Here is a 12,801-nt window from a genome sequence, read left to right as displayed (position 1 = left end):
ATGAAGAAGTATCTTTTATGACTTTTGCAAGTACCAAACCTGAATGAATGCTTTGTACAAATCAGAGGAAATTAGGGGATTATATTTGACAGGCATTTGTTTTTACCAGTTGAATTGTTAAGGAACTATGCATGCTTTTTTTGGCCTTCAGGGTCTTTTTCCTGACTAATTTTTACACAGACTATGAGAGGCTGGAATATGCATCCCAGAGTCAAACCTTGGTCACAACTCAGACATCTTCTTGCTTCCATAGTTGCATTTTCAGGAATGACTGTTCCTACAGAGAATGAGTATGTGTGTGGTGGGGGGGCTCCCACCGGGCTGATGCTGTTCCTGGTTTTGCAGTTCCCTCAGTTTGTGCTACTGGTAAATCAGAACCCAAACAATTCAAATTTTAGTGCAGCCTGGTGAGTGTGTATCACCTCTCTGTGGCTCTTAACCTCCTGCTATCCTGCTGCCTGTTACCCAGAATGAGGGGTTGGGTCTTTTAAAAGCAAACTGATTTCTGAAACTAACCCCAGGAATGGTGTATCTTGGAAGAGCCTGGCACTGGCATCTGCTGGACTGACCCAGTTAATCCTGCCCTGATGTGGAGCAGATGGTCATGGGCTCATTTCAGTCAGCAAAGCAGAAGGGCTTTAGTGCTGGAGGCTTTTTCCAGTTCCCTGCTCTGCTGTAGGTATTCCTGCATTGGCCCACTGGGTGCTTTCATTCCTCCCTCTTTCTGGTTTGTATTTGCACTTGGTACCAGCAGGGTTTTTGTGTGTAGATGAATTCATGTACCATGAATCCACCTTCATGGTAGGAGATCTCCATCTTACCTACTTACTTGGCCTCCTTTTTATGTAAAAAACATGTTTTCAGAACCCAAACTCAGGAATAAATTATTTCTGTTCTCTATTATAAAGAAGAAGATTAATAACAGGATTCGGTTGCGTGGGAGGACATACAAGCAGATGTGGAAAACTAAATGTAACTAACAAGAATTTTGTGGGAAGACGTGTGACAAGACTTTTTCCCTTGTCTTGGTGAGTGAGATGTCCCAAGGGACATCTCTCTGATCTCTGCAGTTTAAGTCCTTTGGGGAGTGCAGACCTGGAGTAAACCAAGTTTCAGTGCTATTGTACAGATGTCATTAATTAGGACTTTGAGTCTGGCTCTACTTTTCCTAATAAATTTTTTTTTCAGTCTTTGGGCAGTGCTGGCATTAGAGATGGATGAATTAAAGCGTTTATTATTTTGGTTGAGAGTGGGGGATCTTCCTACAGCAAAGGTGCCACCTTTTCAGTCAGTGGTGGGGACTCAGACCTCTGTGGTGCTATAGAAACACTAGACCAGGGTCCCCTGGACAGGGGGGTGGAGGAGTCAGCCTATACTGACACAAATACTATCAGATTTCACTAAAGCAAGGTGGGCCTGTGCACATCCCAGAGGCTGTTCCTGTCTGTCTGCTGCCAATGGGCTCAGGGCAGGAGGCACAGCCGTGAAAGGGGCAGCTGTAGCACTCAGAGCAGCCTCCAAAGCCAGCCCCTCTGAAGGATCACTTTGTATTTCCCATCAGGACTCCTGCTCTGATTACATATCACTCCAACAGGCAGATAAATGAGCTAAAAGCAACTCTGTTGGAAAAGGGTAGCAGGAGGAGAGAGGGGAGATGAGGAGAGCGGCTCGTGGCTGTGCTGACTGGCGCTGGGTTTCAGGCTGGCCGTGATAAATGAAAGCACCCACAGCCTGTGGCCACCACTGGGCTGGCTGCACGCGGGAAGCAATGCAGAATAAAAGCATATGGGCAGCTAAAGGGAGCTTCAAGGTGCTGGTATCTCTCTAAACCTTGATCTGAAGTAACAATTGATAGCAACTTGGAGTGGAGAAAGGAACTGGGATGCCATTGGTATGGTTAAAGGATTTCTCTTATTTGATCAAACCTGTCTGCTCCGATGAGCTTTGTAAAGATTGTTAGAATATTGCCATTTAAGTTTGTTTTCTTTTTAAGGATATGTGACTTCAGATACATCCTTCATGCTGTTAGGGATTGATTTTGACTGAACATGAATTTTGAATTTGAACACTGCTTTGGGGGGATTGTGGGAGACTTATTTCCATGTTAGGTTAAAGATGCAGTTATTGCTTTGATGTGTTTTCTGTGTCTGATTAACTTTTGTTGAGTTTTCTTTGGTAGAGGGAAAAAAACCCAGCAGGTGAGTTTTGAGAACAAGAGAATGCAGCCCAAACATTTCCATCATTCCTTGGCTACAGAAAACCAGCTGCTTCTCATTTCAGAACCAAAATAAATAAGACCATTACTTTTTGGGTCACAGGCTGCTTTATGTGTTAAGGATTTATAGTGAAATTATGAAATTTGGCATTTTATTCAATAGACACCATTCCAAATGAAGTGTGTTTGCAAAACATTTAGCATTAAGGTTTGTAAACCACACAGTATTAGTATCTAGTGGCAATTATGACTGGCATGAATGAAATTCACAGGAAATACTGAAAGCTTGTCAGTACCAATATCAAAAATTGAAGATCTTGTACTTAAGTTTCATATCGTGGTGCAGATTATAAATGTGCATTCAGAGTGCTGAATTTAATGTTCTCCCCAGCAGTGCAGAGAAAAGCGAGGAGATTTCAGCCTCTCAGAGAAATGCAGGGATAAGACAGTCTGTCACTGTTTGCAGAGAAGGAAAACAGCACAGAAGAGCTGACTGCTGCCTTCCCACTGAATCCAACCAGCTCTACCTGCTGTCTGCAGGCAGGAGGGTTGGTGGAGGAGCTGCAGCCCACAAAGGCAGAGCCCTGCACTGCCTGGAGGCCTCTTCTCTTTCTCTTTTCTACTCTGGACCTTTACCCGCTGTTGTACAATGGCACCTTGTTATCAAATCTCCAGCAAATACTTTGGCAGGGAAAAGGCTTTTCCACTCTGTCACATCTGCTCTGGTATCTCAGAGCAGATAGGCACTTGTTTGTGCCAGGTTCCAATAAGTTCTTATATAAACCAAACAGTTTTAAAAACCTCTAAGCTTTCCCATTTGGCATTTTGGTTAAACTTTATTCACTTTTCCTTCTGTACGTTGTCTTGCTTATTCGGGGTGGAAGAGGTAGAAAGCTCACCACCTCAGGGAAAAAGATGCAATGCTTGCCCTGGAGGAAAAGGTGACACGAGGACACAAATGCCAGCAGCAATGACTTTGGAGCCGAGTTCAGCAAGACCAGGGCTGGCTGTGGGGTTCATGTGCTGCCTCCTGCTGCCTCCCACCCCTCCTGCTTGTCCACCACAATCTTCCTCCCTGCAGAAGCCAGGATTTCAGTGAACTCTGTTGTGAGAAGCAAAGTTGATTTTTTTTCTGATCATTCCAGCTCCTGGCAGAGACCTCCCCAAATCCAGCAGTGCCAGCAGCAGGATCTGACCCACTTTGCAGCTCCTGTTCCAGAGAAGAGATGGATTGGAGCATTTATCTCAGCAGGGCTTCTTCAATCAGAGAGAGGCAGGCTGGATTTCTCTTGTTACTGAGACCTTGTTATTTACTTGGCTCTCTGCCCTGCTCTTGGTCACATCTAGTGCCTGAACAAGGGAGGGAAAGCTGGAATTCTGTTCATTGTGCTGCTACCCAGCGACCATCTGAGGAACTGAGCTCTGCAGCACAGCAGGAGCCTGGTTTTCCACTAACACCTCCATGTCACAGCCCAGCTCATTCCTTGGAGCTCACCTTGGGGGCCAATTGGCATCCCGAGAATGGCTGGGACATGGACTGACAGCCTGGGGGGCAGTGGCCAAGGCAGGGCTGTCATGGACTATGGGTGCCTTCCAGGACATGGCAAGCATTTCCAGTAGTGTGTGAAGGTTGCTGATTTTCTGCCATATAGACCCCAAAGTATTCTGTGTTTGACCAAGGAGTGGCAGGGAGGGGGTGAATGCAGCAGGACAGTGGTGCAGTTAGTGACAGCTCATTAGGAAATTATTAACTACCCCAAAAGATTAGTGGGGTGGGGGGCAGCAGGGATGCCCCCTGGGCTTATTTGGGGCTCATTTGGCGAAGAACACAGGAAAAGTCAGGCTGAGCACAGCAGGGTGGGAGGCAAGCAGGGAATGGCTCTGGAGCTGCTGTCAGGGGGAGCTGGGGGTCTGCATCCTCCCTGCCCACACCAGCACCACTGGCAGAGCCCCCCACCATTTCAGCTGGAGTTACTCAGGGGAATGTTGGCATTCTGAGCATTTCTAAACCTCCTGGCTGGGCACCATTCCCTGACAGTGTTGTGGCTTTGGCCCTCCTGGAGGAGCAGGGCAGGAACCTGCCATGAGCTTCTCGAGCTCCAGAAAGGTTCAGTTCAAGCTGTGAGGGCTCTGAAAGGGGCAGTGCAGGAACTTCTGTGGGCCTCAATCACCCACTTTTCACACCAAACACAGCCAAAGGGACAGCTAACATCACCACGTGGTGCCACAGCCCCCTGGCACGTGTGGGGCACTGGCGTGGGTCCCCTTTGGGGATGACAGCAGTGACCACCCCTCCTGCAGGCACACACACCCTCCTGCCTCCGGGCTGCTGTGCCAAAACACCCCTGCACTGATCCAGCCCGTGATCATCAGCACGTGTGCCACTGGCAGAACCTAAAACGACAAATGGATGGAGAGGTCCCAGGGTGACCAGGGCACTGTGCAGGGGATGCTTCATCCAGGTGCCAGAGAGACTGGACACATATTTACTCTGGGTTTTTTTAAGGTTTTAGCTGTCCTTGAGGGAAGATGCTACAAAAAAAGCCACTTGTCTGATGCTGGGAAATAACCTGAAGCAGACTTTTAATTTTTTTTTTTTTTTTAAATACCAAGTATAACAAAAATGTACTTACAGCAGAGAATTCCTCTTTACCATCTTTGACTTTTTTTTTTTCCTATCCACAGTCCCTCTTGCTGTTTATAGTTGTTCCTCATGACTGAGTTCACCTTCCTCTTTGTTCTCCCCCCAGCTACTTTTCCACTACTGGGGATTTCTCAGAAATGTTACGCTGCCAGAATTCACTTTTATTCTTAGAAACTGGAGCACAAAGGCAATTGCTTGGAAGCAAAATGACATCTGTGAAGAATGACTTTGGACATTGGATAAAATAGAGGAGGAGCAAATTGGAGGACAGAAGGCCAAAATTCCTGTAGGGCACTTAATTTCAGGACATTTAGCATATAAATGAGGTTATTTTGGCAAAAAGTGTCCTGGTGTAGAATATGTCACTGATCAATAGATGCTGCTGAGGAGAAACTACTCAAAAACATTGGTTTCTCGTGTTCAAAAAAAAATTGTGCAACCCTCATCACTGAAGGAGGTAGTATCCTTCCAACAGCCTTGAGGCATAAACCATGGCTTTGTGCTGTGTTTTATAGGCATAAACAGAAACAGATTTCTTGGGAAAACTTACAGAGGCAGGAAATTAAAAAAAGGATGTAGCTCAGTGATGTCCCTACTGATGAACATCACAACCATCCAACATTTTAAAAGGAGATTAGCACCACTGATAGCCGTGATCTTAATGCTCCCACCAATGCTTCAATTTCATCCTCCACTGCTGGGTTATAAACAAAACAAATTCCCAGGCACAGATCAACTCAGGCACCCCAGGATGAAAAACTGAACATGGCCAGACACGTGCTGTGGCAAGTCCAGTCCTGCTGCCACCAGAGCAGCTTGGTGCCCCCCAAAGTGCTGGTCCTGCTGTAAGATGGAGCCACCAAGGAGCTGTCAGCAGCAAGCACAGGGCTCCTGGTCACTGAGGGTCCTCACAGTGAAGGTATCTTTGCATTTAAAGAGATCTTCCTGAATGAAAGATTTCTATCAACCTTGTCTGGCTTCTCCACTTCTTTGAGGGATGCAATAACTTAGAAGGTAGTAAGGGGCCAAAAGGAGCATTCAGAATTCCAGTGGCATTTCTAGGAACTGCCTGGCATGCCCCAAGTTCCTCGTGGTGACGTGCTGGCCAGCCTGCAGGAGGGAAGTGGCTGGCCACGGCAATTCATGTACATGGAAGGAGTGTTCATCCCTGGGAAACAAACCAAAAAAGCCCTTGGAGCATCTCAGATTACCCTGTGATCTCCAGAGACCCAAGGCAGACAGTCAGGACATTCACTTTCCAGCCCCTGCTCTGGCCAAGGGAGCACCAGCAGGGAACCACCTTTGTAAATATTAGTGTGTCCCCTAAAGGGCCTGAAAGGCTGGAGGAATCCATGTGACTGGGAAGATTTCCACAGTCCCTGCTGGTGCAGATTTCCAGGAGTAGTACAGATGATGTGAGCCAGTTCCTTGCAGGGAAGTGGGAACATCACCCCACATTCCCTCAGGACAGAGTGCCTGGAGGGACCCAGGTAAGCCAGTTTCTGCAGGACATCAAGGGTTGCTTCTCCCTTGGCATGGAACCAGCACACCAGCACTTCCCCACAGCACTGGGCATCGATGAACCCACCCTCAAGCCTGTAACATACAGGTCTGATGGAGGCTTTTCCAGGAATTTTCTGGGAGATAAAGCAATTCCTAGTATTGAATGTGGTGCTGGAGATCACATTCATGGTAAGAGACAGCATGATGCAAATGTGTCTGAAACCACTCCTTGAATTTTACTGAGTGTGCGTGAGGAAATGGCTCTCCTGAGGTCACCAGAAAATCTGGGGCAAAACACAGATTAAGCACCTGGTGTCCCCAGCTCACCACAGATCCACTCTCTCTGCAGTGTGCAGGGTATCATCACTCAACTTTACTGCAGCTGCTCCTCTTTGCCTCCCTTTGCAGAAATTCCAGCCACACTGAAGTATGTCTGGTTGTTATTTAGTTATTTCTGTTAATATGTAGGTATTTATTTAGATATCCCTATTACATATACAGCTATCCCTCCAATCCCCCAGGCTGGAGGGACTCTAATAAGAGAATTAACCATTAGACAGAGCTTTTCTCTGGCTCACTGCAGGGTGGGCACTGCACAGACAACCTTCCCTGGCTGGACTCATTCTCCTGCAGGACCTGTGCTCTCTTGATCACTTTTTGACTCCAAGCCCAGTTCTCAGGAGTGTTCTTGGGAGGAAGTGTGGAGGTGGTGTGGTCTGGTTTGTCTTTCTATTCAGTGGGCTTTTTATTTTTCTTAATTTCAATGACCTCAATCAATTTAGAGACTTCCCTTACCATTACTGTATCTCTCTTCCAGGACTTGCTTTTCTCCTGGGCAATTGCCATCTTCCTAGCTAGATGCTGCAGTAGAAAGAGCATGAGTCAAGTTTGGGAATCCACGGGGAAATATTGGCAGCCACTAATAAGTGAGAGCAGCATAGGAATGTGCCACAAATTAACAGCCAGGGAAACAACCTAAATCTTTATTTAAGTGAAGCTTTGTTTAAACGGGCTGTTAAGTGACTCAGCTGCACATTACTGGGAAGTTACAGGTAATCTTTGCAGGGCAAGGAGGGGCTGTGTTAGGAGAAAATGAGGTGTTTTGCTGCACAAATGTGTTGTAAAGTGTTAGGACATTTATTAATCATATGTGGGCAGACAACTTCACACACCCCACCAGAATTTACTGTACCAATGTAATTTCCATATTGTATCTCTGTGAGCGTTATGAATCAGCCAATATGTGACATTAATTATCTGCATTTAGCATTGTGCAAACTGACATAATGATCAATTATGGAGTCACACATCTGTAACTGTTTACTGAAGCACAGAAGTAATCCCCCAGTTCTCTAAAACATTCTGGAATTATTCTGTACCTGCTATATCTAACCAAATGCTGGTTTTGTCCAAAAGTATCATTCTTCCATGGCTGAGAGGTGCAGCATGCAGTGCTCAGCATCTGCTTCAGCAGCAGGTTCCATGGAGGTGGCTCTTCTCCCACAGCCATGGGGGAATCTTCACTAATTCACCTCTTTGGAGAAATGTTTCTCTGAAGTTCTAGGAAATTGCTTCATGGCTTTGGATTTCTTTCTGATGAAATCCAAAAGGAATTTGAATTCTTTGAATTCAATTGGAATTGAATTCTTTAAATTTGAATTTCTCACCTCCTCTGTTCATCCATAATTGGAAACACAAGGTATTTGTCTCGCATTACCATTTTCAGGAACTCTTTGAAAAAATGATGGAAGAATGCAGGATGTTTGGTCTAAGAAAAAGAGAAGGGAGAATAGAAAAAATATCTTCCACAATGAAGATTTCTGTGCACACAGTGGCAATCCAAATGTTCCCTGTGCCCACTGAAAACAGGGCAAGAAAAAAATCATGTTAATTTTCTGAAAATATTGTCTAGGATAAATATTAGAAAATAATTTCCTGATTTTACAGAGATTGAATCTTGGAGCAACACAGAAAAGTTTGGACTTTCCTTTTCCAAAGTTCAGAAGAGCTGAGGCAAACTTTGGCCAGGAAAGGCTGAGGACGACATCCTCAGTAGATGCTCTTGAAGTAGGTGATCTGTGATTTTAGGATTCAGGCCATGAGGACTGTCCTAGCAGACTGACAGAGTTTCAGGGCTGGAAGAAGCCCTGGATAGTGACAGCCAGCCATCCCATCCCTCAGGGGCTCCTTGGGCAGAAATGGATTTGCTGTGCTCAAAGCAGCAGTACAGAGCAAAGGACTCCCACAGCAGCTTTGGAGAAGTGCTCCCAAGGAATGTGTTTTCCATTTTCAGCCTCTGTAGTTCCAGAACTGGGAGTTCCCTCTGTATTTATGCAGAATTCCGCACAAACAGGCCTTTGAACACCACTGAAACAGAAAAATCAAAATGTGATCCTTTCCACCTTGAGAAACAAGCATGTCCTGAACACTCTTATCTCAAAGGCAGAAGTGACAGGCTGTGGAAACATTCAGTCTGGAAATTAATCTTTTGAAAAGAAGCTGAGTCTGAAGAGACACAAATATACATATTTGTGTTTGCCTGTTTTGAGTTACTGGTGCTGTTTTCATCTTCAGCTGAATAAAATTTTATAACTATTTTTTTTAAGCCCAACAAATTTGTCAAATTTACTACTAAATTAAGTTGCACCAACGCTGATTTTTAGTGAGTGTAATTCCTTACCATAGTAGCCAATTTGGCCTTATTCAGTTGGAGGCTGGATAAATACCTCCTTTGAGCCAAATCCATCTCAATCAAAGCTTATATAAACCTCTTCATATCAGTAATCCTGTGCCTGCTAAACCCAGTAGTTATTTTGGTTGTGTCTGGCAAGATGAAATGATCAGTACTCAAACCCAGTGATTCTGTCTGTTGCCACACCAGTGTATATTGCCACTATCTATTTTACAGCAGTATGGGTGTGTAAAAATTCCCACACAGAGTGTCCATGTTCATAGAGGGCACAGGTATGTGTTCTGCCATGTCACACCATGGTGCTGTAAGCAACAGAGGTCACTCTAGGACAGGCAAACCTCCCTTTTGGCATCCACTGGAGCACTCCTGAAGGCAGTTCCTTATCAATTTCCTTTTGCTGGGCTACCAGCTGAAAATTGGTCATGTTTCTATGGTAACAATGCGAGCAAGGCATTTCCACAAATAAATATTTACAGGAAAAATCCTTGTTTGGGAAACAAATGAGCACTTGCTCTGGAAATCCTGCTGCACCAGTGACATCCCTGTGCTACTGCTTGGTAGCATCAAAACATTCTCTGTGAGAAGCAGTGAACTGTTTGCATTGGGATGAGAGCACATGCTTTCAGATACATCATTTCTCTCTGTGGTTTTCCCAGCTGTCTTTACTTTTCACAGAGCAGGCCAGCCCTTCTCTCTCCCAAATCCATTAGTTCCTTTTTCACTTAGGTCTTATCTTGGCTGTCAATGAACCCAAAGGTGCTCCAGACACATCCTTTCTCCAACCAGCTCTTCTTCCTGCCATCCCTTGGATGCACTTTTGTGGCTGTATCATAAGAGGGGCATAACCCAAAAGGAGACCCCACTGAATCACTGCACAACATTTTATACATCACCCTTTCCTCCACACTGCAGCTCCTAGCTCACTTGAGCCTTTCTGTAGCTAAGGGGAATCCAGGAAAACCACAGCTTTAGTCCAAATGCTGGTTGTTTGCCCACTTCTGGCTGATTAGGAGTTCACTAATAAACCATTGTAACTCAGTGTAAAGAGGTGAGCAGAGGCACAAACCAGTATTTCCTGATGAAATGAAAAGTATACACAGCGCAAAGGTCACATAAATTATCTGACCCTCATTTTCTTCCATGTGACAGAAATACATGCCAACATGAAATACAAGCCAAACACATGCCATTCATGCCACAAAATAAGTTATTAGGACATAAATTGAAATCCACATTCTCCATTCTTTGTACTTCAGCAGCAGAAGATGTCTGGCAGCTCAAGAAGATGATTATCTCTACATATATCACCTTCTCCTCCCTGATTTTTTCCCTTGAGTTTTGGCACTTACTTAATCATTGAGGTAAGTTTTTTTTCAGGAACATGAGCAGCCTTTAGCATGGAAGGTATCTGAATGTGGAATCCTACATACAGTAAGTTTCACCTTAAAAAGAAAAAAGGACATTTTTACAGCTTGTTATATCTGATCAATATTTGTGCAACAATCTGACTTGTATTTGAACTAGCTAAATAAAAATTCTCCATAAAGAGAGATGAGTTTGGTTTTTTTCCTTGCCTTTCCTTTCTTTAGACTCTTTAGATGGCAATAGCATCTCATGACCTCAACCTTCTCAGCAGAATTCAAATATGAATGTGTTTGGATATGGGTCATGAACCTGAATACTGAAATATGCGTTCAGAAACATGTTGTGGATCACAGCTGGGTTAAAGAACATCTTAGAAATGTCCCAGGTTCTTCAAAAAACACAGTCTCACACAAGATGTGTAGTGCTTGATAAGCCATAGGACAAAGGAGTCCAGGGCTCTGCCCTCAATACCCAAACCACTATAAGCAACCACACATCCACTGGAGGCAATGGTTTATTTCCCAAAACTTGCAATTTATATGCATTAGGCATAAAAATCCCAAGTAACTCTAGTTTGTGGTTGCCCAGTAACATCTCTTGTTGTTGCTCAAAGTCTTCTTCAAACTCTGCAGTGCTGGCCTTGTGTTCCCCACACAGCTCAGGAGTACAAGACACCACATCAGAATGATGCTGAGGAGATATTGGTGCTGGAGTTATTCACTCCAAACCTACCCCAGAGTAAACTGGTTTGAATTGAAATGCAAAAAAGGGAATTGCTTTCTCATTTAGCTTGATATATTTGAGTCAAGGTCAGTCAAGCTTACCTCCTTTCTCGTGGACCTGCTGATGAAGAAGTAAGCCTCCTCCACACCCTGGGGCTGCAGATCATTCACAGCCACCACGTGGTCCCCGTGGTTAAACAAACACCCCAGCCTGCGGGGACCAGCCCACTGTGAGATGCTGTGGAGGGCAGACAACAAAGGAAACACACAGGATATCCTGTATCACTGCACTTTCTGGACAGGATTGCATTTGTGGGGTTGCCCTCTGGAAATGACACACATGTTCAATGACTTTGTACATTTTTGGTCTGGTTCTGGTTGAAACTGTCACTAATTATTACACAGCATGCTGGATTCTTCTTTACAACAGCATTTGAAATACAATCTCATAAAAAGAATCGGAGAGAGCAGAAGGAATCACTGAAGTGCCAGCAAGCACTGCCCCTGCCCTGTTCTGCCCTGCCAAAACTGCACGTGGGTGAAGTTGAACACTTCTGTGCCTGTCACTTATTCCCATCTCACAGGCACTTCCACAAGATGTCCACACTTACCATATTCGTCCTGCTGCTTCAGTAAATTTTAGGTAATTGTTGATATCAGCCAGGGGTACGAAAATATCCAACTTCTGCAGCTGCATCTCATCTGTAACTTGACTGTGAGAGAAAAACATCAGAGACCACAGAATCACAGAAAAGCTCAAATTGGAAAGAACCCATAAGGATTATTGAGTCCCACTCCCTGCTCCTTGCAGACTCCCTAAAACTAAATGCTGTGACTAAAAGCATAACTGAAGTGCCTCTGGAATGCTGAGAGGCTTGGCAAGATGGAACCCATGAACACATCTGTCTCCTCTGCTAGCAGCTGGAGAAGACACTTACCTGAGCAGTATAGACAGGTGAACCACTGAGAGGGGTAATGAGTTTTGCCTCCTCTGGATGGTCGGCTGCAGGCTGGTGCTGCTTTCTGGGAATTTTGTGTCTTTGTCTGCTTCTAAGTCTCTTGGACATGCACTGTTGTTCTGGCATTCGGGAGGGGATGGGAGCCCATCACGTCTGCACGTGAGCTGGCAATTCTCATCCAGCAGCTTACTAAAGAGGAATGATGATAAAAAATTAAGGGGTTTGACAATTCCTGGCACTCTTGCTGTGTTTGAAGCTGGATCAAGCAGTCCTTAATAAAGCAAAGAATAACAAGTTCTTGTAGAATATCCAGTGGACAAAATAAAATCTAAGTAAAATAAACAGCTCTTCTAAATATGGATCATAAATCTCAAAATAAAAGTTTTCAGTATGCAAAACTATTTATTAAGCCTGGAAACATTTCAGCTAACAGCATGCCTTGACAAAGAAACTGAGTACAGATTGTTGGCCTTGGCTGTACTGGGTTCTGCAGGGATGTAAAGCTGTCCCTTGGGAGATGTGATAACTCAGAACTACTTGAAATCATTTTAGTTTTATTTGATAAGCCTTATATTGCCTGGAGCTGACTCCCCATTGTGCCCCAGTCAAGACTGGGGTTAGTAGCAAAAGCTGCTCTGGATATATTTTAACTCAGATGGCATAACCTTGTGAAGTTTTTATAGTTATTCCCTCTTGGGGGG

General features: G+C 44.7%; 1 protein-coding gene across 1 annotated transcript in view; it reads right to left on the bottom strand.

The window, feature by feature from the left end:
• Window positions 1–10,427: 10,427 nt before the first annotated feature.
• PLEKHS1 (pleckstrin homology domain containing S1) overlaps window positions 10,428–12,801 on the bottom strand; it is a 15,244-nt gene continuing 12,870 nt past the window's right edge. The window contains exons 11-14 of the mRNA XM_041415541.1: window positions 12,080–12,289; window positions 11,753–11,854; window positions 11,244–11,379; window positions 10,428–10,496 (exon numbers count right to left, since the gene is read on the bottom strand). Coding sequence (XP_041271475.1) covers window positions 10,428–10,496; window positions 11,244–11,379; window positions 11,753–11,854; window positions 12,080–12,289 — 517 coding nt within the window. The remainder of the gene's footprint in view (window positions 10,497–11,243; window positions 11,380–11,752; window positions 11,855–12,079; window positions 12,290–12,801) is intronic.

The sequence above is a fragment of the Onychostruthus taczanowskii genome, unplaced genomic scaffold (genome assembly GCF_017590055.1).
Source record: "Onychostruthus taczanowskii isolate IOZ18803 unplaced genomic scaffold, ASM1759005v1 scaffold5, whole genome shotgun sequence".
In the NCBI taxonomy this organism is placed as follows: domain Eukaryota; kingdom Metazoa; phylum Chordata; class Aves; order Passeriformes; family Passeridae; genus Onychostruthus; species Onychostruthus taczanowskii.
Note: the sequence above shows the minus strand (reverse complement) of the source record. Positions and strands in the feature narration are given on the sequence as shown.